Genomic DNA, 27,494 nt, shown 5'->3' on the forward strand with positions numbered 1-27,494 from the left:
TTCCTATGTTGGCACCCTTAATAAATTGCTTAAAAAGCTAAAGTTGAAATTGAGTTAGGTTTTTCATAGATAACTTTTGTTTAAGGTACTTCAAAATAGTGTTGATCCATTGTTTTATGAAAAAATGTAGATGTGGAGTTGTCTGTTCATATGTAAGCACTTATAGAAAGTAAGATATAACAAGAGAGAATAATTATTTATTTTGTATATTATTTAGATATTTTGTTGTATATATTTTCAAGGGATCCAGTTGCCAGCTCATTACGAGCTTTTCGTGCATGAGAAAAACTACTCGATAGAAACGGACTCTAGAAAACTACAGGCATTTGACATTAAAATATTTCAAGTCGAATTGGAGGTCATATTAATATATATTACATATTATTATAAAAATAAACATATAAATATAGACATGTAAACGGTAGCTAATTCGGGCAGTAGACTGCTTAATTTAAGGAGCAAAATATTGATATTTACTTTGTGCGCGTGTTGGCTTTCGTATGGAGTTCGTAATTATGCAAATTTACATTCACATAACCTACTAACTAAGCACGCAATTGAAACAAATGCAAACGACTGCCGCCCACCGCCCACCGCCGCCCACAATTCCGCGCGCCCTCCGCCGCCTTCCAATTGCAGAAATAGTTGACCTCGTTTAATGGGGCCTTTGGCTTGCACACACTCTTACTGCAATTTTTTATATATTCTTTTTTATACTTTCCTGACTTTTTTTTTTTTTTTTTGTGAATTAACAGAGAAGTTTTTGTTGAGGCGCCGCCTGGCGGTCTGCAGCTTTAGCTGTTATTTCTCTACCGGCGTTGAACTCATTTTCCGCATTTTCCATGCGTTTCTGTGTGTTTTTATTTTTCCTGCTTTGGGATGGCAACTCTGTCGCTGTTTGGTTTTTCTGAGTGGGCGGGAAATGGGTGGTTGGCCTACATTTGCGCTCTCCGAGGCTTTTATTTTGCTTCTCTCCATGTTGTTTGCGAACCTTTTGAAAATTGCGGCAGGTGCACTTTTTCCGCTTTTATTTCGCCAAAAGCTGCATTCAGCGAGTGCATTTTCTTTCCATGTTTTCCACTGCCTTTTCTTTTTTCGCTGCCGCCGCCGCCGCCCCTTTTCCATCCAGTGGAAAAAATCTAGTGCTCTTCCTAGTAGCATTCATTCACAGTAACCAAGGCAGACAGCAAACGTGCGAAAGAGAGAAAGAACTCGCCAGCTTTGTTTTTTTGTTTTTCCACGTCCTTGTGCCAAAAACAACAAAAAGAAGGGTGTGGGCTGTGCGGTGTGGGGTGTTGGCTGTTTGGCTTGGTGGGTGCGGTGTTTGCTTTGGGGGGAAATGCTCGAAAAAAATCGATAAAGCAATTAATGCCAAACGGGTGGCAGGCGGCAGGCTCTACCAAAATTCACCTACCGCGCAATCGGAATGGGAACGAGAATCAGAGAATCAGAGAATCGGCAGCAGACCAACCAGCAACCCTGTGCGCAAAAGTAAACACGATGATGGCGAAGGATGGACGTGGAGAGGTCGGGAGGTCGAGTAGAGAACCAAAGCCATAAACAGAAGCAGCAGCAGCAGCAGAAGCCAGAGCATTAAAGACGACGACTGACTGACTAGTCGTCTGTGTTAATAAACCGCCCCATGACCACCAAGATCAGAGCCCCGTTCCACCATCAGTTTCATTTACTCAAACCACCCGCATCCTGACATTTACTTCGAAAGGCGGCTGCCACTTATAATTTAATTTAATTAAGTTAATTGATTTTTATCAATCGCAGAAAGTCATTAATCTCTATTAGCTACAGCTATTTAAATAAAAAAAATTAAAATATATAGGTAACAATTCCAAATCGATAAAAGCTTTTTAATCTGACAGTAAGTAAAATTTGTGTATTTGTGTAATTAACTTATGAATTATAATATTCTTAATATGGGTCTTGGCATTTGCATTTAATAACATAAATTTCTGGCTATATTATTTATGCTATACTTTTAAAATTAATTTATTATATAATAAACTAGTATGAATAGCATTGACAACTTTTAAAATTCCAGTGCAAAACATTTGCAAAAAGTATGAACTTTGAGCACATTTCAAAATATTTAGCAATTACCCTACCCATTGCTAATTATTATCTAATATTAAGCCTCAGTTAAAAGATTTCTGCCCCCATCAAAACCTAAAGAAAATTTGAATTTTTTGGAAAGTAAAACCATTAAATAATCAGGACTACAAAAAATATATATTTATTACTTTATTCAATTGAATATACGCTTTATAGTTACATTAAAATACCGAATATTTAAAAGCAATTTTATATAATTATTAAATTATATTATATTTTTATTTTTTAAAGTTCTAACAAACTAATTTCTAGAATTCCTAACCCAAAAGTCATCATACACACACTTGTTCGCAGAACAGCCTAGTTTGCGTTAATGTGCCTTTAATGGGTTAACTTTTGCTTATTATACCCGTTACTCGTAGAGTAAAAGGGTATACTAGATTCGTTGAAAAGTATGTAACAGGCAGAAGGAAGCGTTTCCGACCATATAAAGTATATATATTCTTGATCAGGATCAATAGCCGAGTCGATTTGGCCATGTCCGTCTGTCCGTCCGTCTGTCTGTCCGTCTGTCCGTCTGTCTGTCTGTCCGTCCGTCCGTATGAACGCTGTGATCTCAGGAACTACAAAAGCTAGAAAGTTGAGATTAAGCATACAGACTCCAGACACATAGACGCAGCGCAAGTTTGTCGATTCATGTTGCCACGCCCACTCTAACGCCCACAAACCGCCCAAAACTGCCACGCCCACACTTTTGAAAAATGTTTTGAAATTTTTTCATTTTTGTTTTAGTTTTGTAATTTTCTATCGATTTTCAAAAAAACTTTTTGCCACGCCCACTCTAACGCGCTCAAACCGCCCAAAGCTGCTACGTCCACACTTTTGAAAAATGTTTTGAATTTTTTTCATTTTTGTATTGGTTTTGTAAATTTCTATCTTTACTGCCACGCCCACTATAACGCCTACAAACCGCCAAAAACTGTGTTTAAGACTCTCCTTCTCCCTTCCACTAGCTGAGTAACGGGTATCAGATAGTCGGGGAACTCGACTATAGCGTTCTCTCTTGTTTTTGAACTCAACTGTGGCGAACAGCACAAGTTCGCCCACATCACAGCATATTTTACAGGTTCGGATTTCCACAGCCCATGCCTTAGTTTAGTTATTTCTCATCGTTGCCTTTGCCTCTTCATTCCCTTTTCTCATGGTTTTTGGCATTTTTCACATTTTCTGCGCGTTTGGGGATGATATTTGGGCACTGGAGATGGCTTTTCCAACCCAACCACCCGCACAGGATGGATAAATCGAGTCGAAAAGACTTTTGCTTGGGTCTGGGTCCAATTCTATCACCACCTCGTTCAACTTTTTGCTCTTCATTTTATAGCTCACTTTAAAGTGTTAAGTATGTGAAGGCATTGTTTGGTTTTTTAAGCATGCTTTTTGAAGTGCTTTATATGGTAATTCAAAATCGATTACTGTCAGAGTTTTTGTCTAATTTGTGCTCTTCCTTTGAACCTTTGTTCACCTTTGCTGGCGGGCAAAGTAAACAACTTTTGTGGGTGGGGTCACAGTTGCTCCTTCGTTTTAAACTAAGGTCTCTTGGTAATTTTTTGTGCATTTCAAGATCTGGGTGTGGCAGCTCACAAAATGCGTTAATGGTGTGTATTTGGGTGAAGTTTGGCAACGGTGCGAAGATATAAAGGGGATATAAAGGTTCTTGACTGGCTTTCAGTTACTGCAAGCAGCTGATTTTTGTGTGGGCTGTGTAGCATTGCTTAAAAGTTTCTGACCATGACCATTTCACATAACTGTCTTCTTTATAGCAAGACATTACCTGTAATTGGTAGCACATATTATTCTTATGATCTGCCCTCTTCACCATTATCTTCCCATTGTCGACAGATTAATTTTCATGTATTGGCCTGGCCAAATATAGATATCCTCACTCTATGTAAATTTAATTACAGTCGCTGGCATCTCCGGCATATCTTGCACATGTTGGCACTGCGTTTTTGTATCAAAAGCTCTGAACTTGCCCGTTTGCCATGTGGTTTCAGATGCAGCTGCTCCTTGAAAGGAAACCGCAGGATAAAAACTGTTGTATGTATACGCAATGCGATTGATGACCTTACAAACAGATCTCAAAAGGGGAGCTCGAGAAAAAAGAAGAGGGGAATTCCCCGTGGCACGTACCAAACTGAAGTACTGCCGATCCCTTGTCTTTCTACTCATTCTTCGTGGCAGGTGTTTGACTTGCAGTCTGGTTTTTAAGTTGCGGGAAAAATATGCCACTTCCTTCAATGCGGTTTATGTCACATGGTTATTGCTTCAAGCTCTATTTACTCGATTTTTTTTAATAAAAAGCATATATAAGTAGGTCAAAGAATTTCGTATCTTATCAGCAGTTTTTGTTGTTTGATTTGATGGCCCCACATGCCAACAGGTTGAGCTTTTATAGAATTAAGTCTACATAGAAAATCCTTATCACTTCAGTGTAATAAAACGAAAGATTCCTAATAAAAGAGTGACTATATGTATTCAATGGCTTGGAAAATGCTCTACTTATAACATGGAAATAACAAGGAACAGAAATGGATAGTAACAAATATTCACTGCCAACAATTTTCGAAATTCATTAATTTTTTGTGCATCGCTTTAACAATAATTACCTAGCAGTCAAGTTTGGCCTTCGTACAGCTACAACAATTACAAGCATGCTAATAATATACAAACAAAAACAGGAGAGAATGTTATACTCGAGTTCCCCGACTATCAGATACCCGTTAATCATCTAGTAAAAGTGAAAAAGTAGTAAAATGAAGAACAATTTTAAATCGTTTTCTTCTACATTCCATACTTTTCAACGAACTCAGTATAGTAAATATAGGAACACTTTGTTGAATCATGAAATAATAGAAATTATAATAATAAAAGTAAAAACTGTTAAACGACACAACAGAAATCTAACTGTGCCGGAATGCTTAACTTAATTGTTAATTGCTTGCCACAATTACTGACCTTGACACACAATCACAATCTCACAATCCCCATCACAATGAAACTAGTCGGCAATTCTCCCTCTGCCGGTCGAAATATTCATTTTCCAAACTGTTGCTGCTCGCATTTTATAGGTAATTTGTTTTATTATTTTAGTTTGGGATATCAGCAACAAAGCAGTTGTGGTGAGGGGGCGAGCTAGAACAAGGCAGACAGCGTGGCAGGCACAGCCATAAAATAAACAAAAAGAAAAGGCGAATGCGACAACTAACACGCAAATAATATTGCAAAAAAAGAGAGAGAAGTGTATAATAATAATAGCGGTTTGCGTGGGCGTTGTCTGCTTTTACATGGAAAAAAAAACTTAAATAAAAGGTATACATATATAATTTGGTCTACTTATTTAAATAACTGCAAAGAAAGTTTATAAGCTATTTAATATAACTAGCCATATGTCTTGAAAGAACTCAATTTTTGAATGTAAGTAGAATTTTAAAATACGCTAGATGACGGAAGTTAACTAAAAGCTCAATTTATGTGAACTTTTCTAAATATTTGTTTGTTTTTACTAGAGTATTGAAATGTGTGTCACGCCTCCACGGTCGTGCGAAAAATATGAAAAAACATTTTATAAACAGCACAGTGGTGTCTAATAAGCTGTGCAACTTTTGAAATGAATATAGGTTTTAGCTTTCATTGCTGAAAATATATGAGAAATTAAGCAAATATATAGCAGCTAGGCAGTAGACAAAGGACCAAAGGCATGCAATTAGGCCATGGAATGGAATTCTTCGCCATTTGTGCTCATTTGCCTTTTTGATTTTCAGTTGTAAGTCGTAATTTACGGTTGTAGCCAACAATCGACAACAAATGTTTTGGCGACAGACCGTAAGTTCAATGTCTGTTAAATTGGTATGATTTGTATAACCGCTTACAATCAGTCTAGACATTATAGCCAGTAGAGATGTCTGAGTTCTCAACCTAACCATGATGTCATTGGACAGAGTAGGTTATTATTTTAGGTAGCAAAAACATATCTTTGAAACTGAAGGTAATGTAAACCTTTTGATCCATTTATTAAAATACCTTTTTTGAAGAAATGTTTCTTTGCAATAGATATATTTATTTCTGATATATTTTACCTGGATCTAAAAGGACGCTCGTCCTTATAACTTTCTCCTCTGCGACTCTTCTCAGCAGCTTTTCATTGCCACGCGCACATCTCTCTTAAACTGCAGATGGCCAGATGGCGCTTAAATACTGAAAATAAAATTCATTGCCCGGTTATTGATTAACAATAAATTGTTGACGTCGTTGTCTCTGTCGCAATCGTCGTTATAGCTCACGTTGTCGTTTGTCGGCTTGACCGGCGAAATGGGCGACCTGTGGGGCGATGTATCTATGGATGTGAATGTGGGCTTTTTGGGGAGGTGCAATGACCAAAGGGGTGGAAAACCATCGAGGAGACAGATGCCACATGGAGCTTTTGTCTGGCTGTCTGTTGGGGCTGTCATGGTTGCAGATATGTATGTATGTACATGTGTACATATAGATACGGATACACACGCACACGGGATGTATGGATACATACTCCGAAGTGAAAAGTGGGGAGTAGAGAGTAGGTTGGCTGGTTGTGCACACGTGCATGCATAAACAACTGCCGAGCGATGGCACATAGCTACACTGCTGTACATAATGTACTGCAATTTTGTTTGCAGTTGCCAGACGCAGCTAGAATACACATGTATATGTACATATATGCCAAAAGCTATCGTTCGAGTGTGAGTGCAGGCCAAAAACCCATTCAATTTAATGTGGCGCTAGTCTAGCCAAAAATGTTAACGCTAGACTGGATATCTGCCTCTCTATATGGGTGTACTGAAGCTTAAAGCTGCAACTAAGCCGCCTCAACGGTGATTTTCACGGCTTTAATTAGAAAATATATCCGAATGACGGTCATTTTCAGTCATTCTTTAATTTAAACCTCAGTCCTTGAGGGTTGTTATCGATTTTCCGGCGACTGGCTTTTCCCAACCCCCCTCCTATTTACTTCAGAAACCGCTGTCGTCAACGCTGTTTATGCTAATCACATTCTCGCTGACTTGTGTCTACGCCCACCCAAAATAAAAGGAGCAAATATGAATAGCATCACATTAAATATAAAGTGAAAAAAGTATAAAAAAAAATTCCTAAAACGTGCCTCGCATGACCAATTAGCATAATAAACAAAAATAACGAAAGCCACCCTGAATTAAAAAAAATATAACGAAACCCACAAGGAAAGAGGTGCTGAATATCAATGATGAAATGTCTGAGTGACGAGCTGAACAACTCCCAGTGTGATAATTGTTGTGCGGTTGTCGGTTACTTATAAAGCTTAACAAGGTTTAAGAACATTTCAGAATCTTGTGAAAAGTAATCCATAAACCGTAGTCGAAAATCTATTACAATAATATGGCAAGTCTTAAGTTTACCTGACCTGTGGGTATTCATTTTTGAATGGAAGGGATTAGGCACCTTGAAGCTACACCAGTGAACACACTATTAGTGAATAATATTCTTTTAAAGCAGTTAAGTCGTTTAAGGATAAATATCTCTAGTTCCAACTAAATTGGTGTAACTCTATGAAATAAGAGTTTTTCAGAACATTTTCTATAATTTATCATAAACGCATCAAAGTTAAAGCATTACGGCATTTTCAATACTCGCCAACCATAAAAATCATCAAAATCTAGACCCTGCATTTTTGTTTAAACAATTTGTTTTGATCATGTTGCCTATTTATGTTTTTACCATTCTCTTTTCGTCTTTTCTCTCTTGTTACAGACTCAAACTAACAAACACTTTCAAAAAACTGTACATACATTAGGGCGTGTGTGTTGTAAAGGCGTAAATACAGCAGTCCACTGAAACACTTGCCAATACTGGACAGAGTTGCCTGCAATATGCGCAACGGTTTTCGGCATAGAGGAGCGTGCGCCACGAAACGCACTGAATCGAAACGGAACAGTAGGAATCTATAATGCAACAGCAACAGGAAGAATTCGAAACAGAAACAGAAACTGTTGGAGGAAAGGAAAACATTTGGAAAATGTTGTTCCCGAAAACTGAAGAAAATGCATCGTTTTCTTAACATCCAGCAAAATATCAAACTTCGCAATTATCATCAATTACTTTTGTATTTTGTCGCTGCTGCTGGAGGAAGAACGGAAGTGAGAAGAGGGACGACCGGAACCGGAAAGAAAAGCCTTCGCAAGGGAAGCAGAGCAGCAGCAGCAGCAGCAGTAGCAGTTACGTAGAAGTGACGTTAAGAACAAACGCAACGTAACGCCACTAATCGCAACGTGAAGAGTAGTTGAAGCATAATATTATTCTATTAGCCCAATACGTTTAACCCAACGCTGCCACTGTTCCTAAGACATTACATTTTTGACAAAAAACTAGAAGAAGAAACCATTTGAAATAAACGTAGACCATAGTCGTAACCTTAAAACGAAACGCCAACGCCTCTACACAATATACGCTACTAAAACACGAATCCTATGCCACTTTTTGATCATCAAATCGTTTAGCACCTATCATAGACCCCCACGCCTCCCATAAACGCCTCATCAAACGTCAAAATCTCAAACGACACTATCGCAAGCCAGAAAATCCAACTAAAACAACAAAAAGCTGACGTTGTTTTTGAAAAATACCTAAAACCCCAACAAAAAAAAACAAAAAACAACGCCGATCTCGTCCCTTTTGTCACGCACACCAAAAAAAAAAAAAAACACAACAAAATAGACAAAAATAAATAAAGGCTGGCTAAGGCTAAGGAAAGCGGAAAAATATGGCCACACCCCAAGTCAAGGACTTGGTATTGCGCTCGCCCGCCGGCTCCTCCGATGTCATTTCATTCGCCTGGCCCCTGCAGATTGGGCATGGACAGGACAAGCACGATAATGGCATCGACATCATCGACACCATTAAGTACGTCTGCGATGAACTGCCATCGATGTCATCGGCCTTCGAGGAAACCAATCTCCACCAAATTGACACTGCCTGCTATAAGACTATGACCGGTCTGGTCGATCGCTTCAACAAGGCCGTCGACAGCATCGTTGCATTGGTGAGTGGATTTACATTGGTGTTATTGTATTTAAAGCAAGTGAAAAGTGAAATTAATATATTTTCTTTGCTCATAGGAAAAAGGAACTTCACTGCCTGCCGAGCGCCTGAACAAGTTCGCTCACCCTAGCCTTCTAAGACACATATTGCAATTAGTTTACAATGCCGCCGTACTCGATCCGGATAAACTCAACCAGTACGAGCCCTTCTCGCCAGAGGTTTACGGCGAGACGAGCTATGAGCTTGTGCAGCAGATGCTCAAGCACGTCACTGTCAGCAAAGAGGACACGTTCATCGATCTGGGCTCGGGAGTGGGCCAGGTGGTCCTCCAGATGGCAGGATCATTTCCGCTGAAAACCTGCATCGGCATCGAGAAGGCCGACACTCCGGCGCGATATGCGGAACGCATGGACGTCTTTTTTCGCCAGTATATGGGATGGTTTGGAAAGCGTTTTTGCGAATACAAGCTTATAAAGGGTGATTTCCTGGTTGATGAGCATCGGGAAAAGATCACGTCATCGACGCTGGTCTTTGTAAATAACTTCGCCTTTGGGCCAACTGTGGACCATCAGCTCAAGGAACGGTTCGCCGATCTTCGCGACGGAGCACGGGTCGTGTCCTCGAAGTCGTTTTGTCCGCTGAATTTTCGGATCACAGACAGGTTTGTTGTTTTTAAAAAACCAACTGTTTTTTTTTATACATTTTCTAACTCAAATTAATTGCTTTTTAGAAACCTCAGTGACATTGGCACCATCATGCACGTCAGCGAAATTCCGCCCCTTAAGGGGTCCGTTTCCTGGACCTGCAAGCCCGTTTCGTATTACCTACATGTGATCGATCGCACCATTTTGGAACGATACTTTCAGCGCCTGAAAACCAAAGGCGGTAACGATCACGAGAGCGTGGGTAAGTTCTAATAAACATAGGCGACGAATAGGCGATGAAGGATGCACTAACCGGAAATCAAACCAAAACACAAACAATAACAGTCATGTTCTTCATCATGAAATATTCCCAATCAATCAATCGCTGTCATCCTTTTTTCTTGATCAATTACTTTGGGATATACATTTCTCTTATTCTTTTGTATTTATCTTATCATAACAATTAAATCATAGATTAAAGTCTGGGAGACATTATTATTGCCCTATCTGCATATATGTATATATAGGATATATTTCACTAAAATGTGAAATTAGAAATAGGATATATATTTACGCACTTGTATGTCTAAGAAGGACCACTTTTATTTTAGCTCTGTCTATTGTACCAAATCTAATCATTTACTGAATTTACAATATATAATGGATTCTTCAAAAACGTTTTCAAATAGGCCACTTATCCAATTTAACGATATAAAATCATAGAACTAAGGCCATTAAGATAGGTGCACAAAAGAGCATCCTTATTTGAAACAAAATGTAAACTGCTATTTCCGTTTTTCAGGAACTGTACGAACCACACGTGATCGCGCCAAGCGAGAGGCGAACGTTGGCCAGCACCATCACAATAATCATCATAGCAACAGCAACAACCATCAGAGGGAGCGGGAGCAGTCTAACGGAGCTACCGCTTCTGCTGCTCATCAGCAACGCCATCAGTCCCAGTCGCCAGCTAATGTGAGCGGTGCGGGAATTGCAGTTGCAGCTAGCGGGCAACAAGCAGCCTCCAAAACACGCCAGCAACTGCAGCATCAGCATAACCAGCAGCAACGCAGCCTGGACATGGAAAGCAGCACGGAGAGCGATGGCGAGGCAACGAATGGTAATGGTGGCAATACAACCACCGCCACCAATACCACCTCCGCCTCGAATGGTCCTATGACTAGGAAAGTTTGGTCCGACTGGTGCAGTTCGAAGGGCAAGAGTTCGCAGTCTGACGACGAGGAGAACAACAACTCGAACAGCAATGGCGGAAGTAACGGTGGTAGCATTGGAGCGGGATCAGTTGGTCGGCAGGCTCGAGCTACTACCCAGAAAAAGCGCAAAAAGTTGACAAGGAAAGCAGCGATAGCCAGCAAATCCGCGGCCGCTGCACAAAGGGAAGCGGAGGCTGCAGCAGCGGCGGCATCGGTGGCTAGCAAAGAGTCCAGTTCCAAAGAGGATCCACCAAGGGCTGCTAGCGCCGGACCTGGTCGCAAGGGACGCATGAAGAAGGGTGCGCGTGGCAGAAAGTCTTTAAAGATTGTTGGATTGGAAGCTCTGCACAAACAAACAGTGTTGAGTACCTCCTTGGATACCATGACCAAGAAGTTGCCAGCAGCACCTGGAACCGTGGATCAACAGCTTACTGCTTTGCTCACGGAAAACATGGCACATACAGAGTTGGATATACCAGCGGCGCCACAAGATACGCCTTATGCCTTGCAGATCCTTCTAGATGTGTTCCGTTCGCAGTACACGACGATGATCGAGCACATGAAGTCAAGTGCCTATGTCCCACAGGTTCAGAAGCAGATTGCCCAGGAGCAGGAGCGGATGGCCAGGCTGAAAAACAGAGCCAGCCAGTTGGACAAGCAGATAAAAGTGCTGATCGATGACAGTGTTGCTTTACTTAAAGTGCGGATGAATGAGCTGGGCATCCATGTTAATTCACCCAACGATTTGATTGCCCAGGCAAAGGAGATCGTGGGTAGACATAAGGATCTACAGCACACTGCAAGTAGAATGCGAAACGAAGTAACCTTTTACGAAGGCGAACAGAAGCTGCTGCTTAACAAACAATTGAAAAACTTACCCGAGTATCAGAAACTCTGTGGTACTGTTAATGGAAAGGTGAAGCTGGAGGTGCCACCGGAACTTTCAGAGACCACCGCCCAGGAGCTGGTACTAAAGGAGATCGCCAACACGCTAAGTCAACGGAAGAAACTTTACGCGCAGGTTTCCACCATTGAACAGGAGACCTCTGTGTTGCAGAAGACTGCAGAGGAAAGGTCCACTGCAGCGACGCTTTTGGCGCAAGGAACAAATATGATCGTGTCAACCGGATCATCTTCCTCCTCCTCTACAACTGTTTGTGCAAGTGCAGTGACAGTGCAGGGCAACAAGTTAAACTCCGTGAAGAACTCTCGACGCAGTCGCGAGCACCGTGCGCGTTCTCAGGAGTGGCCAGAGGTTCCCGAAGTGGGTAAGATCCAGGAAAGCAATCCCGAAGTGCTGGCACAGAAAATCGTGGAGACCTGCCGCCAAATCGAAGCTGGCAAGTTCCAAGGAGTAGCCGCACCCTCATCCCAAGTGAACGGCAAGAATAAAGCAATGTTAGAGGTCCCACCACCTCCGCCCACTGCTCCAGTGAGCATTAAATCCTCACCTGGGCACCACTTTAAAGACACAACATTGATGCCAGCACCCAAGCAACAACAACAGCCACAACAAATGACGATTTCCGCGCTTCCGAAGTGTGAGCTGCCCGGACTATCTGCTAGTCGCAAGCAGGAATCCCCCAAGGTTGCCAACTTTGAGGATCGGTTAAAGAGTATCATCACCACGGCCTTAAACGAAGATCAGGAGCAGCGCAGCAAGGCAGTGGAGTCCTCACCCTCTCCCTCTCCACTTCACAGTCCAGCACCCAAGCGATCAAAGCAGCACCCAGCTGGAGCGATAAACCCTGCCCAGTCGCTGCCAAACAATCTGCACAACATCATTACCGTCTCCACGCAGGGTTTGATGCATCTTAATGCCAATACAACAATATCCCCAGTGACACCACCATTGCCGGGTCCATGTGCAGGAGCCACCGCATCTACGGCGCCGCCTCCGCCGGCGAATCTTCCATATGGGGCGTACGGCGGGGCAGTGGCCAAGACAACTGTATCGGGCAAGTACCAGGCAGCTAAAGAACCGAAGTATTCGCCAGTTAGACAGGCACCATTGCCGCCGCCTCCCTCCTCCCACATGGCTGCTTTGTATCCAGCTGGACAGCAGACAACTCCGGCGGACCTCGGTTACCAGAGGCGACGCAGTTCTGTAAGTGCCACGAGCTATGAACACTATATGGTCCAGCAGCAGCAGCAAATCCAGCAACAGCAACTTATGTTAGCAGCAGCTGCACATGCTGCCCAGCGTCAACAGATGCGCGTAGAGGAACAACAGCAGCAACATCATCAGCAGCAGCAGCACCACCACCATCCGCAACATCGTCTGCCGCACCATGTGCAGCATCAGCATCCGCATCCGCATCATCCCAATGAGTTCAAGGCGCCGCCGGCTGACAGTCATCTCCAGCGATCGAGCAGTCGTGAGCAGTTAATAGTGGAGCCACCGCAATTGCAACCACTGGAACTGCTGCCTCGAGCAAGTTCCGCCAATTCGGATTACAGCGGATATCGTATCCGTCCGCCAAGCAGGCCAAGCTCCAACTCCTCGCAACCGGATTACACGCAAGTTTCACCCGCAAAGATGGCTCTGCGGCGGCATCTGTCGCAGGAGAAGCTAAGCCAACATGTCACGCCCCAGGCAACACCGCCGCTGCCAGGTCATGGAGGGGCTCCCACATCAGGCAAGACCATTGGCGATTTGGTTAATGGGGAAATCGAGCGAACACTGGAGATATCGCATCAAAGCATCATTAATGCGGCTGTAAACATGAGCACTAGTGGCGCCAACTTCATGGAGCGGGCCTTTCTTAATGAGCGGTCCAACGATCGTTTGCTTATCAACTTGAATGCCCAACGACCCGAGAGAGTTCATGTTCGTCCGCTCTCCGAAGAATCCCAGGATCCACAGCCAACCAGTTATGCTCAGGAGCGAGGACCTGCTGTAGGTGCTGGTGGAGCGGCAGTTGGAGGTAACAGCAATCTGGCCACTTTGGCACATGTAGCCTATGCCCAAAAGGCACAAAGCGGCGCTCGAGCCAACGCAGGAACTGCCCCACCGGCAACCCACTCTTCCTCTGCTCGTTCTGGACGGGAATATCAGCCGGTTGCTTTGCCCCGTGCGGAGCTTAAGGGCAGCATTGAGGCATATTTCCACGAGGAGCAGCAGCAGAAGCAGTCGAAGGGGGCAGGATCAGCAGGAGCCTCATCTTTGCGGGGATCGCGTCTTAATGGTGCTAATCCACCATTGGAAGGTAAATTTAATTTGTCTTTAAAAGTACCGCTCCTTATTCCTGATGACCAAACATCTTTTGTATGTCTGTAGGACTAGCGGCATCGCTGCAGGATCATGTGCGTGCCAGGAAGTACAAGGAGGAGACCGAGGAGCGGCAACGGCGAGCAGCAGCCGCTGCTTCGTCTTCAGCGGGAATACCGCCGCCTGGCATGGAACTGGCAACACACTATGCCCAGCAGGCTCCTCCAGCCCACAGCTACCACCACCATGGCGCAAGCATCAATGGGACACCGCACAAAGTTGAACGTAAGCATTTAGTCGATTGCAGAAAGATTTGTTATAAATCCAATTTGACGAAGTTTTTGGTGGCATATTAACACAACAAATTTACAAGCCTTCTTTTTGGGGGTTTCAATAATAGTTTTGCAAAATTGTTTCAATTGGACAGTTTCTAAATACTTTAATTGTGTTTCAGTGGGAATAAAACGCAGCTCACCGCTGGCGTCGCATCAGCAACCGCCACGTCCCTCGAAATTGGCCCACTACGAGCCGCCAACGACGCAGCAGCAGCACCATGCCCACTTGTACGCCAACGGTCAAGTGCTACCTCCGCCACCAGCTCATGATGCGACCACGCCCTCCCCGACGCCTTCGTCATCTTCATCGTCCTGCGGTCGTCGAAGCAGCAGCAACAATGGAAAGTTGCTCGTGGATCCACCTTTGCTGATGAGTCCCGAGATCAATTCACTAATGGGTGACGAAAGGCCTTTGCAGCTGTCGCACCACCCACAGCAGCAGCAGCAGCAGCAAATGCTGCATCACCATCAATCGCAGCAGCAGCAACATCTGCAACTGACCCAACAGCAACTGCGCGTAGCACATCTTGGACATGGTCTTGGTCACAGCACGATGCCCACTTTGGGCGGACAACGCAATGGCAATGCCGCCGACGATGGTAAGCTATACGTAGACCAAGCCAAAAACTCGAGCAGGGTATCTTTACCCAAATACGCACCACAACCAGCACCACCACCAGCACACGTAGTAAATCCGCTAGAGCCACATACTCTTCACACGCACAAATACCGACGACTAGCCACCCAAACGGTGGCAGAAGATCTAACCATTAAGCGAAAAGAGCAGGAATCGGATTCGGAATCTGAGCCGAAAAAGGTTGACGTGTTGTGCGAAGATAGAGGTTCCCATAATGGATCCTCATCGTCAAGTTCCAGCTTTAACTCGGGATCTGATTCCAGCTCTGACACGCAATGATTTGCTTTTAAAACGCTATATACATACCCACACATTTAAACATAATTATACATTTTATACCACCTTACACTATTGTAAATACAACATGCACAAAAAATAATCTTTTCTCAAATCTCAGTTCATTTTAATTGTTGTTTGTTCTTTGTAGTTTGGTTTTTGTTCGTATCACTTGTAGTTCTCAATGTAATTGTTTCTTATTTTTGTTTTTGTATATTTGCTTTTATTTTTATTTATTATGATTTATACTAAAGCTTTTGTATTTTTTATGCCATCAACATTGAAACTTTTAAGCTTTAAAGGGTGAAATCTGACGGCGACCATGAAATAATTATACTAAATATATATGAACAAATTTTAAGTTTATCGCAAGTGAAATTTGGGTAAATTTTCGAAAGTTCATAATTGGGTTTTACGTACATGCCTCCATGTTCCATGCCTCAACAAACAATGTAGTACCATATACAAAGCCAACAACATCGAACATGCTGAGATAAATCTAAATCCACTTTTATTCTAAGCGTCATGCCAAATCAATCATCTATACCCATTGCATATAATAGCCACCCAGAGAAAACAGCAAAAACACAAAAACCCGTGTAAAACTGAAAGGCTCCTTGTAAAAACCATACATAAATATATATACAACACACACACACACCCCCATAAGCAAACATTTATTTCAAAATTAACCCAAAAATGCAACTCCTGGAATGTTATTATAACGCATAATTAAATTCAATTATACTAAAATTCGAACAAATCTGCAAATGCAAATTGGTAACGCTAAGAACCAAACCAAATTATGTCCCATCTTATCCAGCCTTCTTTATTATCCCTTCTATTATGCTCTACTCCATACAGTTAACGATTTGGCAACGCAACGTACTATAACTAATTACGATCCCAGACGTCGCCTTCGCACGACTTTGTCTGGCCCAACGAAACTATCAGCTGCCCATAGTAATCAGAATCTGAACGGATATGTTCTGGCCGATAGTAGTAGTAGTTGTCCCACAGTACCCCAATAACCAATGATCGATTGCATTGAATTGACTTGCATTGAATTGAATTGAATTGAATTGAATTGATTGATTGATTGATTGATTGACTTGCATACCTCAAAATTCCTCAAACAAACTAAACAAAAAGCAAAACCGAAAACATGTTTGTTGTTGGGCGAAAGATACAATCTTGTATTAACCATAAATAATAAGCAGAGCACAAAAAAACCTGATGAAAAACAAAGATTTCAAACCAGAAACCTACAAAAGACAACTTTTAATTTTTGCGTTTAATAATTTACCTACTAAAAGTACAGAATTTCTATGCCAAAAACAAAATTAAAATTAAAAAAATCCCGAATAAAATTTATGAAATTTTAACGAGCATGAGGTAAGTTCTGTTGCGCCTAATTGGTTTCTTTCTAGTAATTATGATTTAGTTATGATTTATATATATTTTAATTTCATTATGTAATTCCTCCGTTTTAACATTTGCCACACCAAACACATACAAACTCCCATAAAAACAAAAGAACACAAGTACATACCCTACTGCACGCAAAGCGCAATGCAACTGTACCAAAAAAGATAATTAAATAAGAAAAAAGCTTAGGACAACACGCGTTATCGCCAGTATATCGTAATCACTCTTCCCAATTGACTATTTAAAAAATCCACCAAAACTCACCATATCACCCAAACCAAATATATAAAATCGCACAAGTATTGGTCGCGTTAAAGAGATAAAACTAATGATAATTTATGCTCGTTATTCACAGATGATGTTATTGCCGCCGATGATGAGACCCACTGGCAGCATCGAGTCAGCTCTGGTTTCGATCGCCTGGTGGCCTTCGCCAGCACTGAACTGGACAAGACCAGGCGAAGCATCGATGGCGATACGGTGCCGGCATCGATTAGTTGCAACACTTCTCCGGACTCGGGCATTACGCACAGCAGTAGCAACTCGGATGCGGTGCGCACATTTTTGTCCACCTCATCGAGCTCTTCGCAGCTGGAGCTGCCCATAGGAAGCGGAGGTAGCAGCAGCAACAGTCTCTACAACCATCATGCCCAGCACAACAATATTGGAGGCAGTGGAGGAGGAAGCCACCCACATCAGCATCAGCAACAGCAACAGTTGCAGTCGCAACATCAACAGCACCATCTTTCCGATCACATGAGCGACAGTAGCATCAAATCCTCTGCATCCTCCTCGCTGCTCGCTAGTAACTCGCTGAAAACCGTGTCGCCGGTGGATCCCAGTGCCATTGAGTCGCCGCCACTCTCTGATGTTGGATTGCCCCGAACTCCAAGTCCCAGTGCAGCCAGTGTGGCCACTCCACCTCTGGCCAGTGGACCACCCGTGTCCGGAGACTTGGGTGGTATACCATTGAAGTACCAGCGCAAGTCCAAGACCAGTTCGGAAAAGCATTACAAAAAGAAATTCTGCGAAAGAAACTGGGAGTACGACTGTGATGAATTGTTGGCCTACTCCAACTCCAGTGCACCGCCGACGGCAGCAGATGCAGCGGGCAATGGGCCACTTAACTTGGATGCTTCCAATGCTGTGGGAGGAGCAGCTGCACCGCTTTTGGGGAAATCGGGAAAGTCGCCCAAGGAAAAGTCATCACCGCACCACACCGGCTTAAGCCATCAGCAGCAGCAGCAGCAGCACCATCACAAATCCTCAAAATTTCGGCCAAAGGGCAAGGACTGGGACTGGTCAATGGATAGTCGGAGCCAAACGGGCGAGCTGCTGGCCGCCAGTAACAACGTGAACATTAACAACAACTCAACCACCACAACGAGTAATTAATTTAGTAAACTAATTTAGTTCAATTTGCTGAATGGAAAGGAGGGAAATCCAGAAAATGCAATGCTTTCATCCTTTTAGCCAGATTATTTGTAAATTGCTACACGACGGATACTGCGAATTATAATGTATTTGATGAAGTTTTTTTAACTAAATGAATTGTGTATGACTAGCTAACTTAATGTAAGGCCCAGCTCTTCAATTGCCTTGTTTTATTTGATATTGCAATTCACCAACTCCCCTCTGTGTGTGTTTTTATTTCATTAATAATTCTAATTAGGCTAGGGACGTTTTTTATAATTCTTTTTAAGGTTGAACCGGAAAAACGCAACTGCTGATCAACAATGTTACTGATTTCTTTGTACCGATTACCGATTATTATGATTATGTATTTAATTTGAACTATTGTTTAATTACGTTTGCCCATAAGTTGAGTGTTTTGACTTTATTATTTCAAAATAAAATTGTAAACTAATTATATCGATTTAGTTTTTTTCCTTATCCTTTCTTTATCTCTTGGTTTTGGTTTTGGAAGAGTAATTTAAAAATGCTGTTCCGAGTTTCGCGAAATTGAATTGGGACCAACCCTTAAATTCCAAAACCCTTTCCAGTTTTTGACGACGACGAGTTGGATTGAAAGGAAGTTGCTTCCATTAATCAAATGTACATAAGGATAATAAAAAAGTCAATGTAGCAAATATTTACTTTGCGCTAAGAGACTTAGCAATGTATTTAAATTTTTGAGCAGCACGTTTACGATACAGAAAGTATATCCACGTTTGGCACAAGCAATTTAAAGTTATCTTTAGGAAGTTTTAGGCGTTTTTTATTAACTTTTTATTTTTTTATATTTCGCTGGTTTATAGAAATATAGGTATTCGGTGTACTGAGGTGTTTCAGTCGCAGGCAGAGGATATACAAATACTTTAAATATTAATTGCAAAACAATAAAACTAAACTGAAGTAGTGAAATTAGTAACGTATACAACCAACATGCAATATGCATTCGCAACAGCAACAGCAGCAAAAAGCAGAACAACAAGTAACCTTATAAATTAAAGAATTTTCCACCTCAGCGAAATAAACAACAATTTTATAAATTATATTATATTATAGCAGGCATATACAAAATATATACATATATATATTATATACGAGTAGCAGTGTGGGAGCTAAAAATATCAGGAAACCAATTAGGTCGTAAACAAAGAAATAAATGATTTACAAGCATTTAATAATCCAGCAGAAACCACAAATATTTAGCAAAACATAAAGAAATATATAACTTATATGACAGTACTTATAGCGAATAAAGGGAATTTCAAATGTGCTATTAGCGTAGTGTAATATATGAATAATAAAAGAGTAAATAAAGTAATACCTACATACAGTTAAGAAACATGTATGTACATCAAGGCGCAAAATGATTTTTATACGTAAATTATTATACTGATCCCAAGCTAAATCGGCATTGACTTTGGCGTACAGAACAAAAGTTGTTGAAAATAAAATATATTATTTGCCGCTATTGAAAGCAAATAACATGTAAAATGCATATAAAATACTATATTCTTAAATAGTTAAATTTACATGTAAAATGTATAAAACGGCAAAGGAAGAACGTAACAGTAAGATGTTTGGATGGAGGAGAACAGAGGAAACATTAAGTGAGCACACACGCATATTACAATTAAAGGTATTATTATGTATATTTAACAAATATTAATTTAATAATAATTGCATATTATTATTTTAAACCTAAACGATTAATAAAAAATATTAACATATAATTAACGAATATCCCAGTGTATGATATGTGGGTCGGCTAGTGGTCCTGATCAGAAGTTTGTAATACTTGTAGGCGAAATAGGTATACCCTTTCACTCTATGAAAAACGGAATCTGGATACTTTTTGAACAAGAATCCACATCTATTTTTTAAAAAGAAAAAATAAGAATTTTTTCCATTTTTCCAAACCAATAAATACTCTTCGTTTTCGTTTCTGTTATCTGTATTTTATATCATTCAAATATCTTATAAAAAAGTAGTTTTGGTTCGTTTAACTTGAATGCATTGTTTCTGTATAATTGCATATATCTCATCTAAAGTGTTCCCGGTGACAATATGTTTTATTTATTTATCTTAGGGCTATTGCTATTGTTACTCGTATATTGTTGGTTGTTTTTGTGTCAAAGCGGTATGCGGGTTAGGTGGTGAAGCTTAAAAATAAATAATCGTTAAAAGTTTTGCTCTTGCTTTTAGAATTCAGCTGACAATGTTTTTTTTAGACTGGGTGCTTTTCTGGTTATTGCGTTATGTTCCTTTTGACTATAAATATGCATTAATGGTTTAATCTGAGGTTTTAAAGAATTCATTTGATTCCCTCCTTGCGTTTTGTAAATAAGTGTATATTTAATTATACTCGTTTAACGTTCTAATAATCTATTTAAGTGTGTATACGTAGCTAAATTTTTGTTTTTAATGCATTTTTGTATGGTTGTATCTATATTTTTATTGTGGTATATAATTGTTTTACAATAAAGCCTGAGGCACATTTATGATTTATTTTTCTTTACATTTTTAAAAACATCTGGTCACAGAAGCGGAATCATGTTTTAAAACAAAAATAGGTTCGTGGTAATATTTTACTTTGTTTTACAAACAAACTAACATTCATTTGCAATGTGAATTACGAAAAGAAGATTTAAAGCTAAACTTTGTTCAAAGCGCCAAAACGAAAATAAAGACTTTAGTAAACTGGGCACATTTTAACTAAAAATTCAAGCATAAGAACGACTCGAATTACAGATGTGCGAAATTCATTTACAGTACAGTACAGTACAACTAAAGTACTACGCGCAGATCGGACCGACCAACGCGAATTAAACAAATACAGTAAACAGTTATAACAAACAAACACTTACAACTAATAGAAGAATTAAACGCTTTCAAGATAGACAGATAAAGATATAGTGTAACAAATAGAATATGTAGATCGGTGTTGAATAAACAAAAAAAAATCAAAGGACTACGCCTTGGAGCCCAATAGGTCGATGAACAATTGACAAAGCTCGTTTTTCTCGATACCTTACAACACCATACAAACACACATTTAAATTTGACAATTTTGAACTGAGATTGGTTCCCTGCGACCCACTTTAAAATCCATGTGGAAATCCCTCTAGAAATATATAGATATATATATATACTTATATATGTACAACCGAGGATCGCAGGAAGACAAACTCGTCGAGCGCCGAGGCGTGGTTCTATAGTTCTAGATGTACATTCGTTTACAGTTACATTTTGTAAATTTGTTTCGTTTTTAAAACCGCTGCACACGTTTCCTTCATTCAGACTTTAAGTTCGTTTCATTTGTAATGTTGTTCAACAATAAAATTATGCACTACATACAGCAAGGGCAACGTACTGGCTGCCCCTCCATCGTCATCTGTGTGTTAATGTTATTGTTTAGTAATTATAACAATATGCCAATTGCATAGATACAACAAGGCCTGAGGGTAACGTTAGATTAAAGAAGTCGGCTCAAGCTGACACCTCTAATGATGTTGGACACACTTTTGAAACCAATATGAGGCACAGTTAAGCTGTTGATTATATGTATACGGGGGAAGCTACGATTTTGTTGGGTTTTTCTTAGCTAGCAAGTGGCATGAAGAGAAAGCTCATGAGTGGGGACATAGAGACTTATAAACCAGTTTCTGAATTACATATCAAGTTTCGGTTCATACTAGGCAAAACAGAAATTACATATACTCGGAAGAGGAACCATAAAAGACAACTAAATAGATAACACACAACGTAAATAACGAGACATCAATACGGCAGTAGGCGGTTGAGAGTGCGATTTACAATTGGTCCACATGCTGGAGCAAACAGGCAACCACATTGGCATCCTCTTTGGCAGCTGACTGAGCATCGTTCTCCTCCTCTACCGCATCCGGCTCCTGCCGCTCTGATATTTCGATCTCCCCTTGGGCTTTCTCTTCATGCAAATTCTAAAAACCGTCGAGTATGCCTGTGACACCAATCATGGCCTCAACCACATCGGAACTGCTCGGGGCACTGTCGTCGATGAGGGTGTCCGTGCTCAGGGCCAGCGTAGGACCCGTCGGAACACCTCCCGCTGCAAAGGTAGACGAAGGTAAGCTATCGATGGTGTTGCCATTTATGAGGAAATCGCGGTGCACCTCCGCCGGACTATATCGGAAACGTTGTGTTGCAATGGGCGTTGTTGGCATAGACTTGGAAATGTCTAGTGAATTGCGGGTACTGTATGAGTGTGCGTAATCCAAATGACTATTATTGGCCGTAGATCCTTCCCAATTAAACGAGTCAGATATAGTGAAGAACCCATTTCCGACGCCGCAGCTGCCTCCATTTCCGATTCCCACAACACCTCCTCCGCTGGACGTTGCACCGCCTCCACCATTCAACGATGTTAGGCTGTTTTGCTGTTGATGTGGCAGCGGAGTTGAGGGCACTGATCTCGAAACGATTCCCGCAGAGCCGCCACTACTGTAGCCGGAAGATGAGCCTGCCGAGGAACTGCAGGTCGTGGCTGTTTGCTGGGTTATGCTATTAAACTTTCTGGCAAAATTAGCTGAGAGAAGCGAGTCTACTTCCATTTCCTCGTACAGTATTCCAGTTTCTTTCAGAGACGCAGATTGCTGACTGTTGCTGTTCTCCGAGTAGAAGTTGAGGCTTGGTGACTGTTGGCTGCTTCTTCGTTGCAATTGTGATAATGGCACCGATTGTGAGCGCTGCATCTCCGACGTATCTAATTCATTTTCTCCCGTGAGCGCCAGGCTTGTCTCCATATCCATTGAGTTCTGATTCACCAGCTTATCAGCACTGTGGCTGCTGTCTGCAAAGCTAGATGTATTGCCGCCACCTAGCGACCAGTTTCTACACATCCATTGTGGCAGAATAGATGGACTCGGTGGAGCTGAGGCAGACGTGCTCGTTGGGTAGCTGTACACATAGCCTCGACCCTTGCGATGAGCCCCAATCATGGGATCCCGGTTGTCGCAGTCAAGTGATTGCTGCTTGCTCAACATGTTGGATCTTTGCTTCATCCTAGTCAAGCCGGGACTAGCGAAGCAATTTTGACTGGGATTCGACGAACCTGTGGCTGTGGGTGTGGTCACTGATCCATTGGTGTTTGGTGAAATGGGTAGAAAAATGCAGTTCTTGTTGCTACCATTACTGGAGGCGTTGCTGAGGCTGATCTTTCTCTTGTTGTTGCTGATAAGCGGCAACTGCTTGGAACGCTGCAACTGCAGATTCTGATGCTGGTGCTGCTGTTGATGCTTTTTTGACATTAGGGCCAGAGACGCTGAGGCAGAACCCACTCCTGCCTGTGCGGGCAACACCGAAGGTGCTGGCACCGGCGCCAGCATCGCTGCTGCAGCGGCGACGACTGCTGCTCCGCGTCCGGGGGCGGGCATCGCCTCCGGCACAGAGCCCATCGTCGATGGCTCTTGTGGATTCTTGCTCTGTTCGGCAGCATCTAAGGAATTCAGTTGTTTTTCCTCAGCGTCTCCCATCTGAAAATATTGGAGCAGCTCGTTGTCGGGCTCCTCGGAGTTCTCCTCGTCCTCGCCAGGTAGAAAGTAGTCATCCAGTTCGTGCTTGTCCATGTTACAGATGCTAATCACTCGCTCTCTGGGCAATCCCAGATTCTCTGGCAATCCTGAGTCTTCTGCCGCTGCCAAAGCGGCATTTTCCGCTGCCATCAAACGCTTGGCTCTCAGTATCATCATTTGGTTTCGGGAGGCCACCTTAGGTGTGGTGTCCACGCTGCTTGACGGGCTCACAGAACTTGTGCTCATCATCTGTGAGGGTGGGCCCATGGAAAGTCCGGGTCCCGGAACTGGGGAATTACCAGAGTTTGGCGGTGGCGGTGTGGCCGAAGTTGTGGTGATCGTCGGTGGAACCAATAAGCCAACTCCGCTCGTTGTCCCACTGCTGGGAGAATTCGCCCAGAATCCCTTTGTCTGCTGCGCCTTCAAAACCTTCTTGCAGAATATATTAGAGGTGTAGTCCTCCACCTCGTCCTTTATGACAATGCCCGTGGGCGATACCTCCTGCTGGGTGAGTACTACGGCCGGCGAGCCCATCTCCAGGATTTTGGGCGTAAGGTTACGGACAGCACTACTGCTTCGCTGATCTGTGGCTAGGTTCATGGGCGTTACCTGCTGTAGATAACCTAATGGATGCTGCTGGGGATGAATGGGTGAGTCGATGATCTCCTGCTTGATCTTCATAATCTGTTCGTCGCTGGCCTCCTGGCTGCTACCCGCGTCTTGACCAGTTACTAATTGATTACAGCTCGATTCTGAGGATGTGGAACCCTTGCGTTTCTTTTTGCGCCGCTTTTTTAAAGGGCCAATGTCCTGTTAAGGAATATTGGATTAGTAGTCTCTTGTTACGGAATATTTTAAAACTTACTGCTAAAACTCGCTTCTCCTTGGGCTCCCGGGGAGTGTATTTTTTTGTAGAAACTGTTGCATTGTTGCTTCTGATGCGGGAGCTTAGATCCGCCACGCTCTCTAGCTTAGTGTTTAGCAATTTTTCTGCCCAACTGCGCACCACATCCCAGCACTCAGAGTCCCCTCCTGTCGATGGAAAGCCACCCAAACTGGAGGCACTTGTTATCTGACTGGGATCAGAAGTGGAATCACCCGCTAGAATCTGCTCCGTCTTGCACAGCTGCGGCAGTTGCGGGGGAGTCAGCTTGGTGGTTTTTCGCATCGCCGCATAACAGTAGCGGGAGTTTCCACGCGTCCCCAATCTCCGAGGACGAACGCCAGGAAATACCTGCTTCATCACCTTGCCGAAGTCTGCTGTGGACAGAGGTTTGATGCTGAGGCGTTCGCAATAAGCTCTAAAAATAAAAAGAGGAAATAAACAAATTATTACTATTTTTGGGCTATGCCTAAAACATGCTATAAAAATAAATAGCCTAGTAACTCTATGATTATTCAACTGATTTGCAGCATAAACATAACCGGCCAAATGGCATTTTCTTTTCGTCCTTGCAGCTATACTAATCGTCATGCTTAATAATATTTTGGTTTGAATTTTTCGAATCTTCAAACAAGCGAAAGATAATGAATGAAATACTTTTCACTGTTACAGACTTCGCTTTTGTAATAAGAAGAATAATAAAAAGCTCACATGTAATCATTGTACACATCCTGTTTTGGTATGGACACCTGTGCATCGTGCTCCAGATGGGAACGCACCCAATTTATGGTATGGTTAATCTCCGAGCGTGTTCCCAGCGGATTTTGTGGCTGCCTTAACGGATCCGTGTCTGCGCACTCCCCAGGCAAGCGAAGATAGAGGAATAGCTTCTCAATGGGCTTTAGTCCCGAGACACGCTCCAGGATCTGTGAAATCTGCAGCCTCGAATTGTCGCTGAACAGGAAGACGCACACAAATTAGCAAGGATAAACATAACATGCTTCAGACAATACTTACTCCAAGCTGGCCTCAATCACCTGCAGCACCCTTCTCATCTTCTCCTCATTGGGCATTGATCCCGCTAAGTTGGAGTTGCTCAGAGCATTCATTACGTTTTCAGCGATGGTGGAGTTTATTACTCCACTGGCCGCTGGCACGCCCTCATTCGGATGCCGTGGGCCAGGTATTGCCGAGGCCAAGGGAGCCGCTGTTGCTGGAGTGGTGGTGACTGGTACTGACGCCGCTGGCACTCCTACTGTTGCACCACCCATGGCATGCATGATCTTGCCAAGACCCAGTTGCTGGGCGGTGCTAAAGTTAAAGGCATTGGCAAAGGCCAGTCCGGCAGCAGCATTTCCAGCAGCCGTTGCAAAGGGATTCGGAGTAAGCACGGAAGTGGAGACTCCTCCACTGGCGCTGGCGACATTGGTAAACGGAGGCGGCACAAAGCCGCTGGGCGTGGCTACAGGTACAGGTACATGGGTATGACTCGTGGGCGAGATTTGGGCGGACGCAGGTGTTCCGCCGCCAGGGCCCACTGGTGTAATGGTCAAAGGAGAGGCCTTCGCATGGATAGCAGTTCCTTGAAATCTGGTTGCACCGTAAACTACATCCGCAGGCTGTAGACTGCAGTTCCCATAGGGATTGGCGTTGGGTTTCTGAAGGGGAAGTGCCACTGGGATCGGTTGAGGTATGGGAATGGAATTGGAAACTGGTGCTGTTGTTGCTGCTGGCGCCGCTGATTTCGTCCACTGCGCACCCAGCTGGCCGTGCTTCTCGGACATGTTAGGTGCTAGTGCTAGCGGCGCCTCCGTTTCCCACCGTCTGCTGTTGTTCCTTCGATGATGTCTTTTTGTTGTGGTTTCTGGCCAAGATTAAGAGCGCTTCCGCTGGCAGGTTACGTAGCTGGCTGCCTGTGTGAGTGCTGGACTGCGTTATATTGCGTGTGTGTGTGCCTTAGGAGATGGAGATTGCCGAGTCGATAACTGGCGCGACGAACATTTTGACGGCTGCGACGGACGAAGATACGGATGCCAGATAAAGTTGCTTTCCCATTTTCCCGTGAGGCTGGAGTGCGCGGGGCGTGGGACGTGATAGAGCGTGCCGTTCCTTACTTACTTACAAGCATGCGATTTTCCCAGATACGCACCGATTAAACCGAAATAATCCATTTTTTTAACGAGAGATAAGAAAATATCTTGCGTTCTGCGTCTCGAAAAATATGTGGCGTTGCCAGATTGCCGCATTGAAAAATGTGCTTTTTTTTGCCAGAGCTTTCGGATGTAAACACTGTGTTGTATTTCCGATTTCGCATAAATAAATAGGTGATATATTTATAATGTATATGTAATTTGCTTATTTACTTTACGTAATATTAGCTTCTTTATGTTAAATATGCAACGTTAGTCTTTTGGTGTTCTGACTGTTATCGTTATCGCTACTAGTCAAAGGAACTGAACTAAAGTACTGACTCATAGCTAAAATCGAGATAACTCTGATTAAATGTATGTATGGTTTTTTTTTATTTAAGATAAATAATAATAATAAATATATTAATTATATTTAAGCTAAAACGTTAGTATGACCATTTTTTTTATATTTCTAAATATCTGTATCCTTGAATTAGTAATATTTAGTGTCTTTGTTTTAGTTATCTTTTGTTTTAAGGGAACAAATAAAAATGTTATTTTT

The 27,494-nt window shown here is 42.4% G+C and overlaps 2 protein-coding genes across 3 annotated transcripts in view; one reads left to right on the plus strand and one right to left on the minus strand.

The window, feature by feature from the left end:
* Positions 1 to 18,513, plus strand: part of LOC6537615 (histone-lysine N-methyltransferase, H3 lysine-79 specific) — a 38,974-nt gene extending 20,461 nt beyond the window's left edge. The window contains exons 2-8 of one of the 2 annotated variants that reach the window (XM_039376304.2): positions 7,888 to 9,175; positions 9,252 to 9,835; positions 9,905 to 10,080; positions 10,621 to 14,241; positions 14,313 to 14,528; positions 14,698 to 15,177; positions 16,356 to 16,636. In XM_039376304.2, coding sequence (XP_039232238.1) covers positions 8,897 to 9,175; positions 9,252 to 9,835; positions 9,905 to 10,080; positions 10,621 to 14,241; positions 14,313 to 14,528; positions 14,698 to 15,177; positions 16,356 to 16,522 — 5,523 coding nt within the window. In that variant the 5' untranslated portion in view covers positions 7,888 to 8,896 and the 3' untranslated portion in view covers positions 16,523 to 16,636. Of the gene's footprint in view, positions 1 to 7,887; positions 9,176 to 9,251; positions 9,836 to 9,904; positions 10,081 to 10,620; positions 14,242 to 14,312; positions 14,529 to 14,697; positions 15,178 to 16,355; positions 16,637 to 17,274 lie in introns of those variants that run through there. The other variant, XM_015192952.3, reaches the window with a different exon arrangement.
* Positions 18,514 to 20,304: 1,791 nt separating this feature from the next.
* On the minus strand, positions 20,305 to 27,043 carry LOC6537617. Its single transcript, XM_002098127.3, has 4 exons — positions 25,821 to 27,043; positions 25,515 to 25,757; positions 24,786 to 25,221; positions 20,305 to 24,730 (listed from the first exon to the last, which is right to left on the minus strand). The coding sequence occupies exons 1-4, from the start codon at positions 26,585 to 26,587 to the stop codon at positions 22,331 to 22,333; spliced, it is 3,846 nt and encodes a 1,281-aa protein (XP_002098163.3). The 5' UTR covers positions 26,588 to 27,043; the 3' UTR covers positions 20,305 to 22,330.
* Positions 27,044 to 27,494: the final 451 nt, after the last annotated feature.

This window comes from Drosophila yakuba, chromosome 3R, assembly GCF_016746365.2.
Source record: "Drosophila yakuba strain Tai18E2 chromosome 3R, Prin_Dyak_Tai18E2_2.1, whole genome shotgun sequence".
NCBI classification, from domain to species: Eukaryota; Metazoa; Arthropoda; class Insecta; order Diptera; family Drosophilidae; genus Drosophila; species Drosophila yakuba.

What these genes read in the sequence shown, in the direction of transcription:
- LOC6537617 (XM_002098127.3), bottom strand. Translation starts at nt 26,587, where the DNA reads ATGTCCGAGAAGCACGGCCAGCTGGGTGCGCAGTGGACGAAATCAGCG. An exon ending in GTGATTGAGGCCAGCTTGGA is followed by an intron (nt 25,758 to 25,820) that starts GTAAGTATTGTC and finishes CTTCCTGTTCAG; the next exon opens with CGACAATTCGAGGCTGCAGA. An exon ending in AGGAGAAGCGAGTTTTAGCA is followed by an intron (nt 24,731 to 24,785) that starts GTAAGTTTTAAA and finishes ATTCCTTAACAG; the next exon opens with GACATTGGCCCTTTAAAAAA.